We start from the raw sequence: 14,571 nt of genomic DNA, 5'->3' as shown, positions 1-14,571 counted from the left end.
CTCTGGAACAGGTATTGAGTGTACACTATAGGGCCCATTTACCTACAGACATGCTGGTACTGAGTGTGGACTATAGGGCCCATTTACCTACAGACAGGCTGGTTGTGAGTGTGCACTATAGGGCCCATTCACCTACAGACAGGCTGGTACTGAGTGTGCACTATAGGGCACATTCACCTACAGACATGCTAGTACTGAGTGTGCACTATAAGGTCCCATTCACCTACAGACATGCTGGTACTGAGTGTGCACTATAGGGCCCATTCACCTACAGACAGGCTGGTACTCAGTGTGCACTATAAGGCCCATTCACCTACAGACAGGCTGGTATTGAGTGTGCACTATAGGGCCCATTCACCTACAGACAGGCTGGTACTGAGTGTGCACTATAGGGCCCATTCACCTACAGACAGGCTAGTATGGAGTGTACACTATAGGGCACATTCACCTACAGACAGGCTGGTACTGAGTGTTCACTATAAGGTCCCATTCACCTACAGACATGCTGGTACTGAGTGTGCACTATAGGGCCCATTCACCTACAGACAGGCTGGTACTGAGTGTGCACTATAAGGTCCCATTCACCTACAGACATGCTGGTGCTGAGTGTGCACTATAGGGCCCATTCACCTACAGACAGGCTGGTACTGAGTGTACACTATAGGGCCCATTCACCTACAGACAGGCTGGTACTGAGTGTGCACTATAGGGCCCATTCACCTACAGACAGGCTGGTACTGAGTGTGCACTATAGGGCCCATTCACCTACAGACAGGCTGGTACTGAGTGTACACTATAGGGCCCATTCACCTACAGACATGCTGGTACTGAGTGTACACTATAGGGCCCATTCACCTACAGACAGGCTGGTACGGAGTGTGCACTATAGGGCCCATTCACCTACAGACAGGCTGGTACTGAGTGTGCACTATAGGGCCCATTCACCTACAGACAGGCTGGTACTGAGTGTGCACTATAGGAAACAGGCTGGTTTCATTTAAATAATTTGGTGCCTGAGACTGCTCTTCATGTGTCAGACATGCTAACAAAGTCTGTTATTCATGTGTCTGCGTGATTGATGGGCCTGTTTAACTCTCACTCCAATATTCTCTCCAAACATACACATGTCATTGCTCTTCTTTTTCAATTCCATTAAAATGTCCACGGCTTCACCATAATGCAGTCTGTAACAACTCCTTTACTAAGCAGTGCACAGTCAGTTTTGATTGATTGACTGATTGATTCAAAGTGGTTTTAGAAAAAGTAAAAATGTAAAAGTAAAAAATAAAGGATGCTTGCCACCAAACATTTTTTTTGCATGTGAGAGCAATCTTCACCATAGCATGGAAATAGAAACAGAGTTGGCCCAAATTTCACTAGTGCGCACTCAATGCAAACCGCAAAACTGGTTGTTAAAAATGGATAATGTTAAAATTTCTGAGCGCATTATACTGTTGTTCAAATTTAACACACAAATCTACAATAAAATAAAAATTGTTATTTTTGAAATACAAGTTCAAATTAAAGTGTACAGTTTCACTATGACATACAGTGTTGTGAAAAAGTATCCTGATTTCCTTCATTATTGCGTACTTGTTACACTGAATGGTTTCGGATCTTTAGACAAAATGTGATATTAGACACAGGGAAGCTGAGTAAACACAAAACACATTTAAAAAAATATTATTTCATTTATTTAATGATAAAAGGTATCAAACTTAATGAAACGGGTACTTTACTGATAATCGCTCAACCATTTCTTCGGCCTGAAATAACTGTGCATGATCTATGATGGTATTCCATCAACCATTTGACTATAATATTGCAGTTGACAGTACAGTGATTTGATAGAATAAATGAATTGATCTGTTTTGATAAAACACAAAATTGTCTTGCAGCAAACTACACTGTAATCAATCTCTAAAAATGAGCAGTTTTTCCTTTTAATTCTTTTTAAAAATAATTCCTTTGTAAAAGAGAATAGTGATCCTTTCTTTTTCATATATTGTACAGTAACTAGACAAAATTATGAAGTGAGGTGTACTGAAAACTGGAAACACAGCAGAAAATGTTTAGAGTGCAGATTCAAACCTGCAACACCTGCTTCAATGCACAATCATAACAAAGCATCTTAGATTACGGATCCAGAGTTTCTTTGCTCAAATGTCCTTCTATATATAGCCCAGTAATAATTATCAATACACACTACTGATAATTAATTTATGTACCCTTAATTGGAGACAACATAAACAGGTATAGCAGTGAACTCTTGTGTAAAGTACCCATGTGCAACCAGGGAGAGGCCGAGGTCAAGAAGCTGGAGGAAGACAGGGCCCCTCAGAGAGTTGGCCATGAACATGGTCACAGAAGTAGACAATATGGTGCTCAAAGGGGAGGACAAGGGCCTTCAAAGAGATGCACAAGGACAGGAGCCCTTCAAAAAGGTGCACAAGTACAAGGGCCCTTCAAAGAGGTGCATAAGGACAAGGGCCCTTCAAATAGGTGTGCAAGGACAAGGGCCCTTCAAAGAGGTGCATAAGGACAGGAGCCCTTCAAAAAGGTGCACAAGTACAAGGGCCCTTCAAAGAGGTGCATAAGGACAAGGGCCCTTCAAATAGGTGTGCAAGGACAAGGGCCCTTCAAAGAGCTGCACAAGGACAGGGGCCCTTCAAAGAGCTGCACAAGTGGCCACAATGAGAACTTCTGGCAAAATGCAGAAAATGGGCCCAATGCAAAGGAGTAATCTCTGTCTGCGAAAGTGCCAACATTCAAATGATGTTCAGATCTGCTATTTTTATTTTGGACCCTTTGATTTATTATTTATTTTTCCGATTTACAGTAATTGCATACTATTATAGTTAAACTAGTTCCGCAATTAGGGAAATTACAGAGCACAGTATATACATTAAATGATTTGGATTAATGGTTTGTCACTGCCTCAATAATTCTGATGTGAAAGATGTCTTCAATTATCACTTGCTTACATACAAAAGATGAAAGTGTAATTTAAGTGATGCAATCTATTGCCCTAGGCTGTTTTCTATTCATCACTACAGAAACAGCCATTTTGAAAGATGGCTTAAGCTTTTTCTGCTCTTAGGTAAACTGACTGACATAATTACTTAACTGTGAAATTATCCTTGATGTGTGCGTTTGTGATTAAACCCAGGTTCATGTGGCATTTCACAATAAATGTTCATTTCGCATGAGTGATGGTTAGGTGAAAGACGTCTTAAAAGGAAATGTGCTACATATACAGTATAATCAGTTTTGAGATTTGTGAGTTTTGAATGGTGAAATTTATGCCAAAGTGATTGAGAAAATGAATTTCCTGACATTCAGGTGCTTGGTTTACTTTCAGTCAAAGTCGTAGCTGTGAATTTCATTTGGAGATATAATGGTCATATACAAAAAAGCATCAAAATAAGTGTAATGTGTGTCATTTAATTAGGCTAAATAATACAGCACATGAAAAAGATAATGGAGATACATAGACTAGCATATGCAGACAACATAACCCGGCAGGTTAGCCAACTGCATTCAAAAACACATTTTACTGGATCAAGGATACTGCTTTGTGAGAAATAAAGTTTATGAAGTACTTTGCGAATGAGTCAATTAGTCAGTGAGCCAGTGGAGTCGGCACACAACCTTACCCACCTGCTAAAGTAATAACTACCTCTTTCCTGCTCAGCCTCACTTCATATTAATCTGAACGCATCGTGTATGCGCTTTCCTGAAGTGTATTCAGGCCAGCAATTCAGACATAAGCGCTGGGCGTAACGACTGAGCGAACGTTTCGGCAGCTTGTGCCCGTCCCCCCGGAGACGGTGGCAGACAGGAAGCCGAGCGACGGCCCCTCGCTGACGCACGCTCTGGGGGGGGGGGAGAGCCAGCCCTCGCCCACACATCCTTCCCACCTGGCTGCTGCACGCGCTGCTTTAGTAGGTCGCGGCTCGCCGCTCAGGCGTAGCGCGTAACGTGTTCCAGCTCCCCGAGATGCCAGATAACGCGGGGAGCTCTTCTGCCCCCCCGACACCGGCCCCCCACGGCTCCGCCTGCCCCCGACCTCCATCCTTTACCGCCAGCCAGACGGCGCACTTCTGCACCGCGTCCACGTCTTCACAGGCTGGATGCAGCGCAACATTATGGAAATGTGTTATACCGCAATATATTATAAATAGGTTGACTTTTTTAATTATATGACAAATACATTTCACTGCAAAGTAACATCTGAAAGAAGAAATAATTTGCATACTTTGCCATATATTTTGTATTACACTATACAACTTATATATAGTATTTCAATACATTTTCAGTATCATCCATTTCTATAACTGCAGACTTATTGTGTAACTCGATATGATCATTTTTGAAAATGGAATAGAGATGGATATATTGCAACATATTTAATGACTGTGAAATATATTTAACAATACATTATTTTAAACTAGACTATGCAATTGCTTAGCCAGGCCCTGGGTACTACCAGGGGGACAATCTCTCCCAGAAACTGAAGGGTTCATCTTTCTGGCCATTAATGATGCAGTGCTCTTGTTTTCCCACAGGTTTCCATACATACAAAAAAATATCTTAGCTCACACAAATTAAACAAGCTCTATTCCAATGCAATGCTACCCAATGTTCACGAAATAATTTCATGTAACTTGGCCGTATGTTTTCTCATCTTACAGTCTGAAGTTGATTAATTCAATTATTAGCATGATATCACTGATACAGTTATACTGTATATTTTCAAGTTGCCGATAGCTTTATTGGAGGTATTTGGCTTTTTGCAATCCAACTTTTCCTTGCGGATTTTCTGTGCCTTTGAACACTTTGAAATACTCTTGCACACAATAGCAGTAGGCTTCTGCCATTTGATGGTGGTTCACATAGAAGCATGGGGCATTACTAGCTGCCCATGAGTGTTTCAACAATGGTGAGTAAGTCAGTCACTCACTCAATCAGTTACAGACGAGGACTGCTCCAGGCTGTTCACATATGCACTATATATACAGTATGTACAATTATCATAAGAGATGGAAGCTGTGTGATGCTCATTTCAACTTCTTGCAAATTAATTTCAGAATTTGGTTAATTTTCTTTTTGGTTGGGTTTCCTTCTACCCACTCGCACCCACCCACTCCAAATCCACCAGTTGTTTCTGCTGAGCCTCTGTTGATTCCAGCTTAATCGCGTGTTTTCCAGTGGATTTGCCCCCCTACCCCCAATCCCCTTTCAATGGGTTTAAAGTGTGTTAAAGTGTGGGGTCTAGAGAGGACTAAGCCGAGTTTAAACCCTTTAAAAATGGAACCTGAATCTCCTCCCTTCGCATTTCCAGCTGCTGCTGGTTTCATTTCACCAAAGAGTTGCGTTCCAAAGAGCGCAGGAAACAGGATTTGCTGTACCGTATGTAGAGCAGGAAGCCAGAGCGCCCGTTTGGTTACGTAAGCCAAGCTCTCGAATATGTTTCATTGCCTACCCTCATTTCATCTTCCATGGGCATTTTATCTCTCCCAGCAGGTTACACCGCTTTTACAGGAAGGACAGATTAACCTCAATACATCTTCAATATATTCATTTCTTAAAACACAACTGCTGATCTATATATATATATCCAGCTCACTGATCTATGTGCACACACATGCATACATAAGCACGCATACACACATGCAGGCAGGCAGGCATACGGTGCAGTCCATAAGTATTTGGACAGTGACACAGTTTTTGTTGTTTTTCAGTCTCATGATAGCCTGCTTTACTGGCATTGACACGTCTTTGATCCTTATGTTGAGAGACAGCAACAACACACTCCAAATGCAAATGCCACACCAAGAATAAACTATAGGCCATTTGTTACCATTCTTGTGCATAAACTAAGGATGCAATGACACATAGCTAGCCAAGAAACAGCTGAGCAGCCACTTGTCCGATTACTCTTGGTCCCCTAAAATGGGGGGACTATGTATAAAAAGGACCGCAATTCCTGCACAGTTCACCCAATAAACTAAAGCTGACAGTCTGCAGTTTAGCCTCATATTCATAGTTTCATTTCAAACCCAAAGTGCTGGAGTACAGAGCAAAAACAACTACATTTGTGTAACTGTTCAAATACTTATGGACTGTGCTGTACATGCATGCACATATACACACATTTACACATATACATACATACATACATACATACACTATATGACCAAAAGTATCTGGCCAGCCCTTGGTCTGGGGCTGATTTTCATGGTTTCAAGTTCCCGTGAAAGCAAATTTTAATGCTACAGCATACAATCACTTTCTAGATGATTCTGTGCTTCCCCAACAGTTTGGGGAAAGGCCCTTTCCTGTTTCAGCATGACAATGCTACTGGGCACACAGTGAGGTCCATATAGAAATGGTTTTGTCAAGAATGGTGTGGAAGAACTTGACTGGCCTGCACAGAGCCCTGACATCAACCCCATCCAACACTTTTGGGATCAGTTGGAAAGCCAACTGCGAGCCAGGCCTAATCGCCCAATCAGTGCCCGACCTCACTAATACTTTTCTGGCTGAATGGAAGCAAATCCCTACAGCAATTCTCCAACATCTAGTATAAAGCCTTCCCAGGAGAGTGGAGGTTGTTATAGCAGTAAAGGGTGGACCAACTCCATATTAATGCCCATACTTTTGTTTTGAGATGTTGGATGTCAGGTGGCCACATACCATGTCCTGTACATACATGCATGCACACATATACACATACACATACACATGCATACACACATGCACACATATACATATATACACACACACATGCATACATACATGCACGCACACATACATACATACTGTACATACATGCATGCACATACACACACATACATACATGCACGTATGCACGTATACTGTCAGGCAAAAAACACTTTATTCGTATTCTCTGACCTCATCCTCTCAGGTGCTCTGTGAAGTGATGCACTTTCAATCAAAGGATAACAAAGAACGTGTTAACGCAGTAGTGTTGCAGCCAAAATTATTTCTACACGAGAACGCTGACCTGATGGTCACCCCGACGACACGCATTACTCTCAACCGCAACATAACGGGATTTTGCTCTGATTTAAACCAATCGAAACACAGAATATTCATATCTCAGCATGTGAAAGAATAACTATAAGAACATAAGCGCTTTGCATCTGAAACCGGGTCAAAGCTTGTGATATGCACTTAGTATGAGGGATTAGAGTAAAAAAAAATCTTTTTATTTGATTTCTTTTTGTCATCTGGCATCTGTTTGTGGTGTAAACCTTATGTTCGTGGCCTTATGTCCACCTCAGACTCACCAAGATAAATGGAGTAAGGGCAGGGTGTCATGTGACCCGCAACGGCCAATGAACCGCTGGAGAGGAACACTGCTACTGCTCTGCTCCTTACTCTCTCCCTGTTTCATGTCTGCCAGTGCCAGAGCTGACAGTAGAGTCGGGCTTTACAAATGCATCCATACTAGAGGCCTTGTGCCAACTGTGATGGATGCTGAGGTAAAAATAAACAGAGACCAGACCCTGCTGGGAAACAGGAGCACTGTGAATTCCACACATTAAAAAAAGGATTTTATATCAATACAGGAGTTTAGTATTCAGGAAGTGGCCAGTGGTGTTCTAGCTTAGTACGAAAATTCCAGGAGTATTTATGCCAGTCAATAATTCAGTGCTCTAAAGAAGAAGAGAGGGTAAGAGAATAACTGGGTCCCTTTGGCTCATGGGAAGAGTGGATTTTAAAATAATGATCCAAGATAGACGAGTACTGCAACATAATTCTTAAGTCTAGATCAGTGGTTCTTAACCTTGTTGGAGGCACCGAACCCCACCAGTTTCATATGCTCATTCACCGAACCCTTCTTTAGTAAAAAATAGTGTAATAATGCAGACTAGACTGAGGGGTGGACCTCTGCGGCGGAGGCTCCACCGAACCCCTGAGACCGACTCACCGAACCCCTAGGGTTCGACCGAACCCAGGTTAAGAACCACTGGTCTAGATATAGGAAATAGTGGGTCCAGGAACCTTAAAAGGCAGGAGATTCAAGGCCTGCTGGGAAGGGGCTCTGACAGTTTGTTCATAGCTCATTATATTGATCAACTTATGATACATACTTAAATGCTTCATGTAGTTGCGATATATTGTTGTTTTGGTATACTTTACAAAAGCTTTGGTATACACTAGGTTGTAGCACTTGTACAAAACAACCAGATTTAGACGCCAAAAGGACGTTTTTGTGTTTGCTCGAATTTAGTTTCTTAATTTTATAAAGGCAATTCTGTCCTGGTTCTACTGCAAAGTTACGCAACTGAAAAAATAGTTTTGCGAGTTTTACCTCGTGCAGACGTAGGCTATTTTAGGAATAGCATTACATTTTAAAACGTAGTACGCCAACTGAAAGCAAGGCTCGTTTATTGTCGGTTTCATGACAAATGTATAGAAATTAAAAACAGATGCCTTAATGAAAGAAAGGCCACTGACTGGCTGCTGAGATGTCACCTGCAGTGGTGCTGGATCCAGCTGCTGAACGTGGTGTGTGCGCTCCGGTCGGCTCCGTCAACCGACTCTCTCTCTCTGCGTCTTCCTCCTCTCCTCTGAAGGTACAGCACAACAGGGTGCAGGCAGGGCACTGGATAAAATTCAAACGGAAAACACATCGGATAAAACATTGTAATGTACAGTATCGTGTTAAAGCCAAGTCAATTCAATTATTAGCTAAAGTGTATTTATTGGTTAATTAAAAGCACATCTCAAACTCAATCAGTGTTAAAAGAGTTGTAGAGTTATTGGAGTAATTGGAGAACATTACACTACATTCAGATAGCAGACACTAATCCACAGTGAATTATCTATGTAAGCAATACACCAGCGAATGTACGCTCAACATTATTAAGGTACTACATGTAATATAAATAACAAAGCAAAATACTAAACAAATCATGGATTTCTATAGCTAGCTAGCAACAATATATCTAGTTAAAACCATAAATTGTGCAATAACAATCCTGGAGTAGTTAACTACATAAAAAGGGAATAGGAAGAGTGGGAATAGGAAGATGCCAGCTGAATTTCAAAATTAATTCTTGAATCCAAGAGGTGGGTCTTTTGTCTGCAACAGAAGAGGGAGAGTATTTCTCTTCCTTTTTTAGTGTAGGTAGTTGCGTCCCCCATGAACATTTCTGCCCCTAACAGCCATGCAGAAATCATTTTAAAATATTTTTTCCCCAAACACCTTCTTCCTGGGTTCAGCAGTGTAAATCTCTTTAAAAATACAACTTCGCCCTTTTTAACTGCAAAGTGTGGAAGACGTGCTGGTTTGTTAAATGGAGGCAGAAACTGTAGTTCCTCAGCACTGAGAGGAGGGGCTGATGGAGTGCTTTGTTGCTTCCTAGTAAACTATTACTGTACACTTAGAACGCCTGCCAGCCAAAGGTCTCTGTTGCTGTATGTTGCTAGTTTATAATTCTGAAGTTCCATCGATATTTAGTCAATATACCGTAGACTGTTTTTAAAGCACAGTAGTTAAAAAGGTACAAATAGTATAGCTTAGCAAAATGCAAACAATTGAAGGCATAAGGGTGTTTATAGTAGAAGTTTTTTATGTGACACATACATACACCGATCAGCCACAACACTAAAACCACCTACCAAATATTCTGTAGGTCCCCCTCGTGCCGCAAAAACAGCTCTGACCCGTCGAGGCATGGACTCCACCTCTGACGGTGTCCTCTGGTATATTTGGAATTCTGTATTTTTTTTTTTCTGTACTGTATTTTTGTATCTACTGTATATTTGTATCTGATATTTTGTATCTACTGTAAATTTGTATCTGATTGTGTTACTTTGTTGTCTTTGAATCTGCAACAGTGCAAATTGCCCCCGGGGATCAATAAAGTACACTACTACTACAACTACTTATTACATTATTGGTTTTTATTACATAAAAACTTTGAAATGGATTACATTGTTGGGAGTTATTACACTATTGGTAGTTTATTACATTATTAGTTGCTACAGGGCTATAAAAAGGTAAGATATTGTTAGAAGGTGAATTGTTTCCAAATGATTATTAAAACTCTCGACGGGTCAGAGCTGTTTTGGCAGCATGAGGGGGACCTACACAATATTAGGCAGGTGGTTTTAATGTTGTGGCTGATCGGTGTGTGTGTATGTGCATCTTAAAACTGTAGGAACTGTCTGGAAGTACTGTCTGGGATGAAAAGAAAGGTTCTGTCGTAGGCCTAATTTGCACTTAGGCAAACAAATACTTGTTATTGGCAAATCTTTCTAAGTTAATTATGATTTATGATCTCTGTCCCAGACTCGGTGATCCAAAGCTCAGTGTTTAAAGCCATACCATACCTGGCAACTTTCAAAGACTAGATAGGCTGGTTAATTGTTTTTGGTTAGGTAGTTAGGAAGCAGAGTTGCTTGCCTATTTGCAATATCCATTTCCATTACTCATTTCCTTTTTATTATCCTTATCTTTATTCATTGTTACAGTCTGACCTAGACCAGGCTGGAACAAACATAATGATTTTTTTAAAATATAGCTAGCATACATTAGTGAGCTAAAATAGGCTATTCCACATACATGGTACTCCTCTTGCCACAGCTAAGTGAACAGCAGCAAAAGCCATATATAGTCAGCTAACTGTGCCTCCATCCATACTGAATAACACATCTACAATAAGCCTAGCTATAAGCCTCATCTCAGTTGTACTAATCGTGCAGAGAAATTGCTAATCTAGCAAAAAAAAAATAAATGGAGACAATATTACTATCTTAATTGATTAATGTTATTTAGGCTACTTATGAGCCATATATACACTCCAGGGCATCACAGTCCCCCCGAAAAACCATTATTTTTCTAAATAAAACTCTAATTAGATGTGGGAGAGTATGCCTATGGCCAGCAATAGCCAGCAGTTAATTAGTAGTTTTCGTTCATTGTGGACAAGAATGGGGGGAAAAAATGGTGGAGCAAAATGTAGCAGCCTGTAACGTTCAAACTCGAGTCGTGCGTGAAATTATTTGTTGCCGCTTGGCATATTGTGTCTGGGATTGGACCATGTATAGACCTGGCCGAATCTGTAAATGAATGGATCTGGCTATTTGTGAGGTTGATCCAGTCATCAGTTTGGATTTGGATCTGGTTGTCAGAGGGTCTGGTCAGGTTTGGGTGTCTGTCATTTGAAAATTAATCTGTGAGTGTGTTCAAGTTCGTGTGGGAAGTCTGCGAGTTGAATTTGGGTTACATGCAACTTTTTGGACCCATTAAGACCTGTAATGTGTACATTGTGAACAAAAGCATGCATCTGCAAACCCTGCCTCAATGCAGCAGTGACAAGAGACCACTATCACTAATTCCTGATGGCAATAATTTTATTTTGAACAAAGAGGTGACCTCAGATTTAAAAGTAATTTTAAAAGTCTAGCTCAGAGGAGCACTTGGTCATCATAGGGTTAAGAGGCTAAGGGCTCCAGCCCCCCAAGTCCCCCCCAAAAGGGACTGCCTCTTCTGCACATGCACAGAGGAGATCCTAATCACTTGGTCCTATGAGCCAATCAAAAGGCTTTGTTCTCCCCTCTGTGAGTGGGGCAGTGAGCACAATGCACAGTGGCTCCGCCCATACTGGGGTTCAGCAGGCCGCCATCACAACTCCACTGCCAGTGACATCACAATTTTTTATATTCTTATTGTATATATATATTGAAAAAAACTACAAGTGCTTTGCAGACCCCAAGAACATAACTTTCATGAAAGAATTTGTCATTCCCTCAAAAAAGTAATTTAAATAGAGGACATGAGCAAATGCAGGCTGATGTTGCATCAACAGTATATTTATATGAGATTAAACTACAGGCAGATTTTTGCAGACCAAGCAAAATGGAGCTGAAATGGGTGTGTTCCAGCCTACGTTTCGTAACCAATTTCATGCACAATTTCTTCTGTGCTGGATGTGGGTTGAGTGTAAGGTTGTCACAGCTGTCCCTGCCCCAGTAATACTGAAGGTTTAGCACACACCCACAACCTTAAGACATGCCCAGAGCCAGTATATATGAATGTGTGTGCAGCACGTGTCTGTACTATGTTAAAATTGAAATGTATTTCAATTTAGCAATGCTATACATGTATTCTGGCACATTTATATACATACCCAATAACAGTATGTTAAAAGGAATTTATTTTCAATGCAATTGCTAAACGCATCTGACTTTCATTTAACTGCGTATTCTTGCTTCAGTTTTATACACATGAATAAACTGGCATACAATGCAAGCTGAGACAAGATAAAAGGTTCCACTGTATCCCCTGCTACCATTTTCCCCAAACGGACTGAAATTGGAGACTTGCTCATCAAGAGAAAAACTGGGGGAAAGTTTCAACCCCTGGTTCACTGCAAATTTTTATTAGCTAAAAAAAACTATACCTCATTCTCCAAGGTAGGTCTGGAATGAACTTTGACAGCCGCTTAAACTCAGCTGATCTTCTGATCCTGTTTTAGCCTGGGCCTGATTTAGCTTGAGTATGGGCCGGTATAGCCTGGGGTTGGAGACCAGCTCCGCCAGGCAGACTCCGTAGGCTACATCTAGAATGGCTCTTCTCTGGGATCACTGCGATCACACAGTTTGCTGCTTCCCGGGGAATCAGAACTAAATACAATGTGCCAGTCTATCTGTTGCGCAGATCTTTTGAGGTCCGGACGCTGCATATCATTTTAGCAGCTCAGCAGGAGGGCGCAGCTGACACTTGGGTGCCTTCTAGTTTGGCCTGCGCATTATCTCTCATGTTGTCTGGTGTTTGGCAATATGTATATATGCAAACAAACTGATTTCAGTCTGTATTTCTGCTGCAGTGTGACAGCTGCAATGGGAACCGCACTGAATAGCGTACATGACGGCAAAGAGCGGGTCGGGGGGAGGGGGTTCAGAAAAAAAAGACCCCCCATGTCTTTTGCCTTTTTTTGTCACTGGCAGTCAGCTGTCCGTCATGCTGTTTTGCTGCAGAAGAGGAGAAAGAGAGACAGCCCTCCCCGGTCCACTGATGAAGGGTAAGCCGAGCCAAACGCGCCGTCCGCGGCAGCTGCACCCACACAGCGGGGAGCCCAGAGGCAATCTGTTACAAACACAACCTCAAATCCCTGTGCCGAGCGCGCGGGCCCGCCAGCCAGCAGCTCCCAGCACAAAGCTCCGCACTTATTTATTTATTATCCGATGTAACCTGGGCGCAAACATTCGCATAATCCTTCACGCTGGCGTGCATGTTCACATTAGAGCACCCCTTTCTCTCTGTTGTGTCATCGAGCTTAGAGGTGCACACTGGAGAAGCTGTAGGCTACCGGCTGTCTAGAAGCACGCATTTCTACAAAACTAGACTAAAACTAAAACAAAAATTTCTGCTGCGCCTTCAGGAGGTAAAAGTCAAAGTAATTTACCGATTACGCAGAGAGATTTCCACTGTTTGATATTGAACTGTACGAGTGTTTTCTCTCTGTAAAATAAATGTTTTTTTAAACACCGAAGTTTGTTGGAGCTCTTCTTTTAAAGCCATCCATCCATCTCATTTTTATCTTCACACAACAGTGAAATCCCATGCCACCAGAAAGACGCGGGTCAGCTCCAATATGCCAAATCAAAGGAGGGTAAGATGTAAACAATACAATACCCCAAAATATGGGTCATGGGTTCAGACTCCATTAATGACCCAAACATTCGATTTAAAAACCATATTCTCACTTACTTTGATTAGGTGAACCAAGCGCACGGACACGCAGTCTGTGCTGTCTTTCCCATTAATTTCGCATTTTTATCCGGCTCACAGGATTCGCAGGCTAAACAGACACCTTTTGACTGGTTTAATAGTAAAGGCGATTTGGATTCTTGTGGCCTTGTGGTTTCATTTAGGGATAGTCAGATCGAGGGTTGAATAATTTCTGATCATTAGTAATGCATGGCAACATTTTGCCCATTATTTCCAAGGCCATATTAATAAAATAATGATAATATTGATCATATGATGCAGAGTGAAATCAGGTTTATCTAAATATTTAAACCGTTTCATTCATTTAAGAAACAACATTAAACTTATTTACCTTTGACCGGAGCGCGTTTGGTTGAGCTCACAAAAACTACGCTCACCCTGGCCTAAGGCACGTGGCTTTGATTTGGAATGGCTCATTGTGACGTGTCACCTTAATTATGCATCTCCGTAATTTACGCATGACTGCCTAGTCTCATCAGGTTTCCCACTCTGGTGAGTAACTGCCTTTATGAACACAAAAGGACCATTGACATCACTGAGCTGCAACAAAGCTAAATGTCACGTGATCTGGAAAATGGGGGTTTTACCATGCTACTTACCATTTTTACTGAGTGACACATCAAACCAACACCGTGGTAAAGCGTAAGTGCGGTAAATGATGCTGTGCATGCCAGTTCATTTTCAGGCGGAGTATCAGTATTTGGAAATCCCACATTTTTGTATTTCTGAAACTAATATGGATGTGCTCCATGTAATTTAAAAGTAGAAGGGTGATCAACACAGTAATTTGGCCATAA

At 41.5% G+C, this 14,571-nt stretch overlaps 1 protein-coding gene across 1 annotated transcript in view; it reads right to left on the bottom strand.

Moving 5' to 3' along the window:
* Positions 1-13,890, bottom strand: part of pnp4a (purine nucleoside phosphorylase 4a) — a 107,801-nt gene extending 93,911 nt beyond the window's left edge. The window contains exons 1-2 of the mRNA XM_035388826.1: positions 13,754-13,890; positions 8,509-8,638 (exon numbers count right to left, since the gene is read on the bottom strand). Coding sequence (XP_035244717.1) covers positions 8,509-8,638; position 13,754 — 131 coding nt within the window. The 5' untranslated portion in view covers positions 13,755-13,890. The remainder of the gene's footprint in view (positions 1-8,508; positions 8,639-13,753) is intronic.
* Between the last annotated feature and the right edge of the window lie 681 nt (positions 13,891-14,571).

This window comes from Anguilla anguilla, chromosome 13 (assembly GCF_013347855.1).
Source record: "Anguilla anguilla isolate fAngAng1 chromosome 13, fAngAng1.pri, whole genome shotgun sequence".
In the NCBI taxonomy this organism is placed as follows: Eukaryota; Metazoa; Chordata; class Actinopteri; order Anguilliformes; family Anguillidae; genus Anguilla; species Anguilla anguilla.
This window is presented reverse-complemented; position numbering and strand designations above follow the sequence as displayed.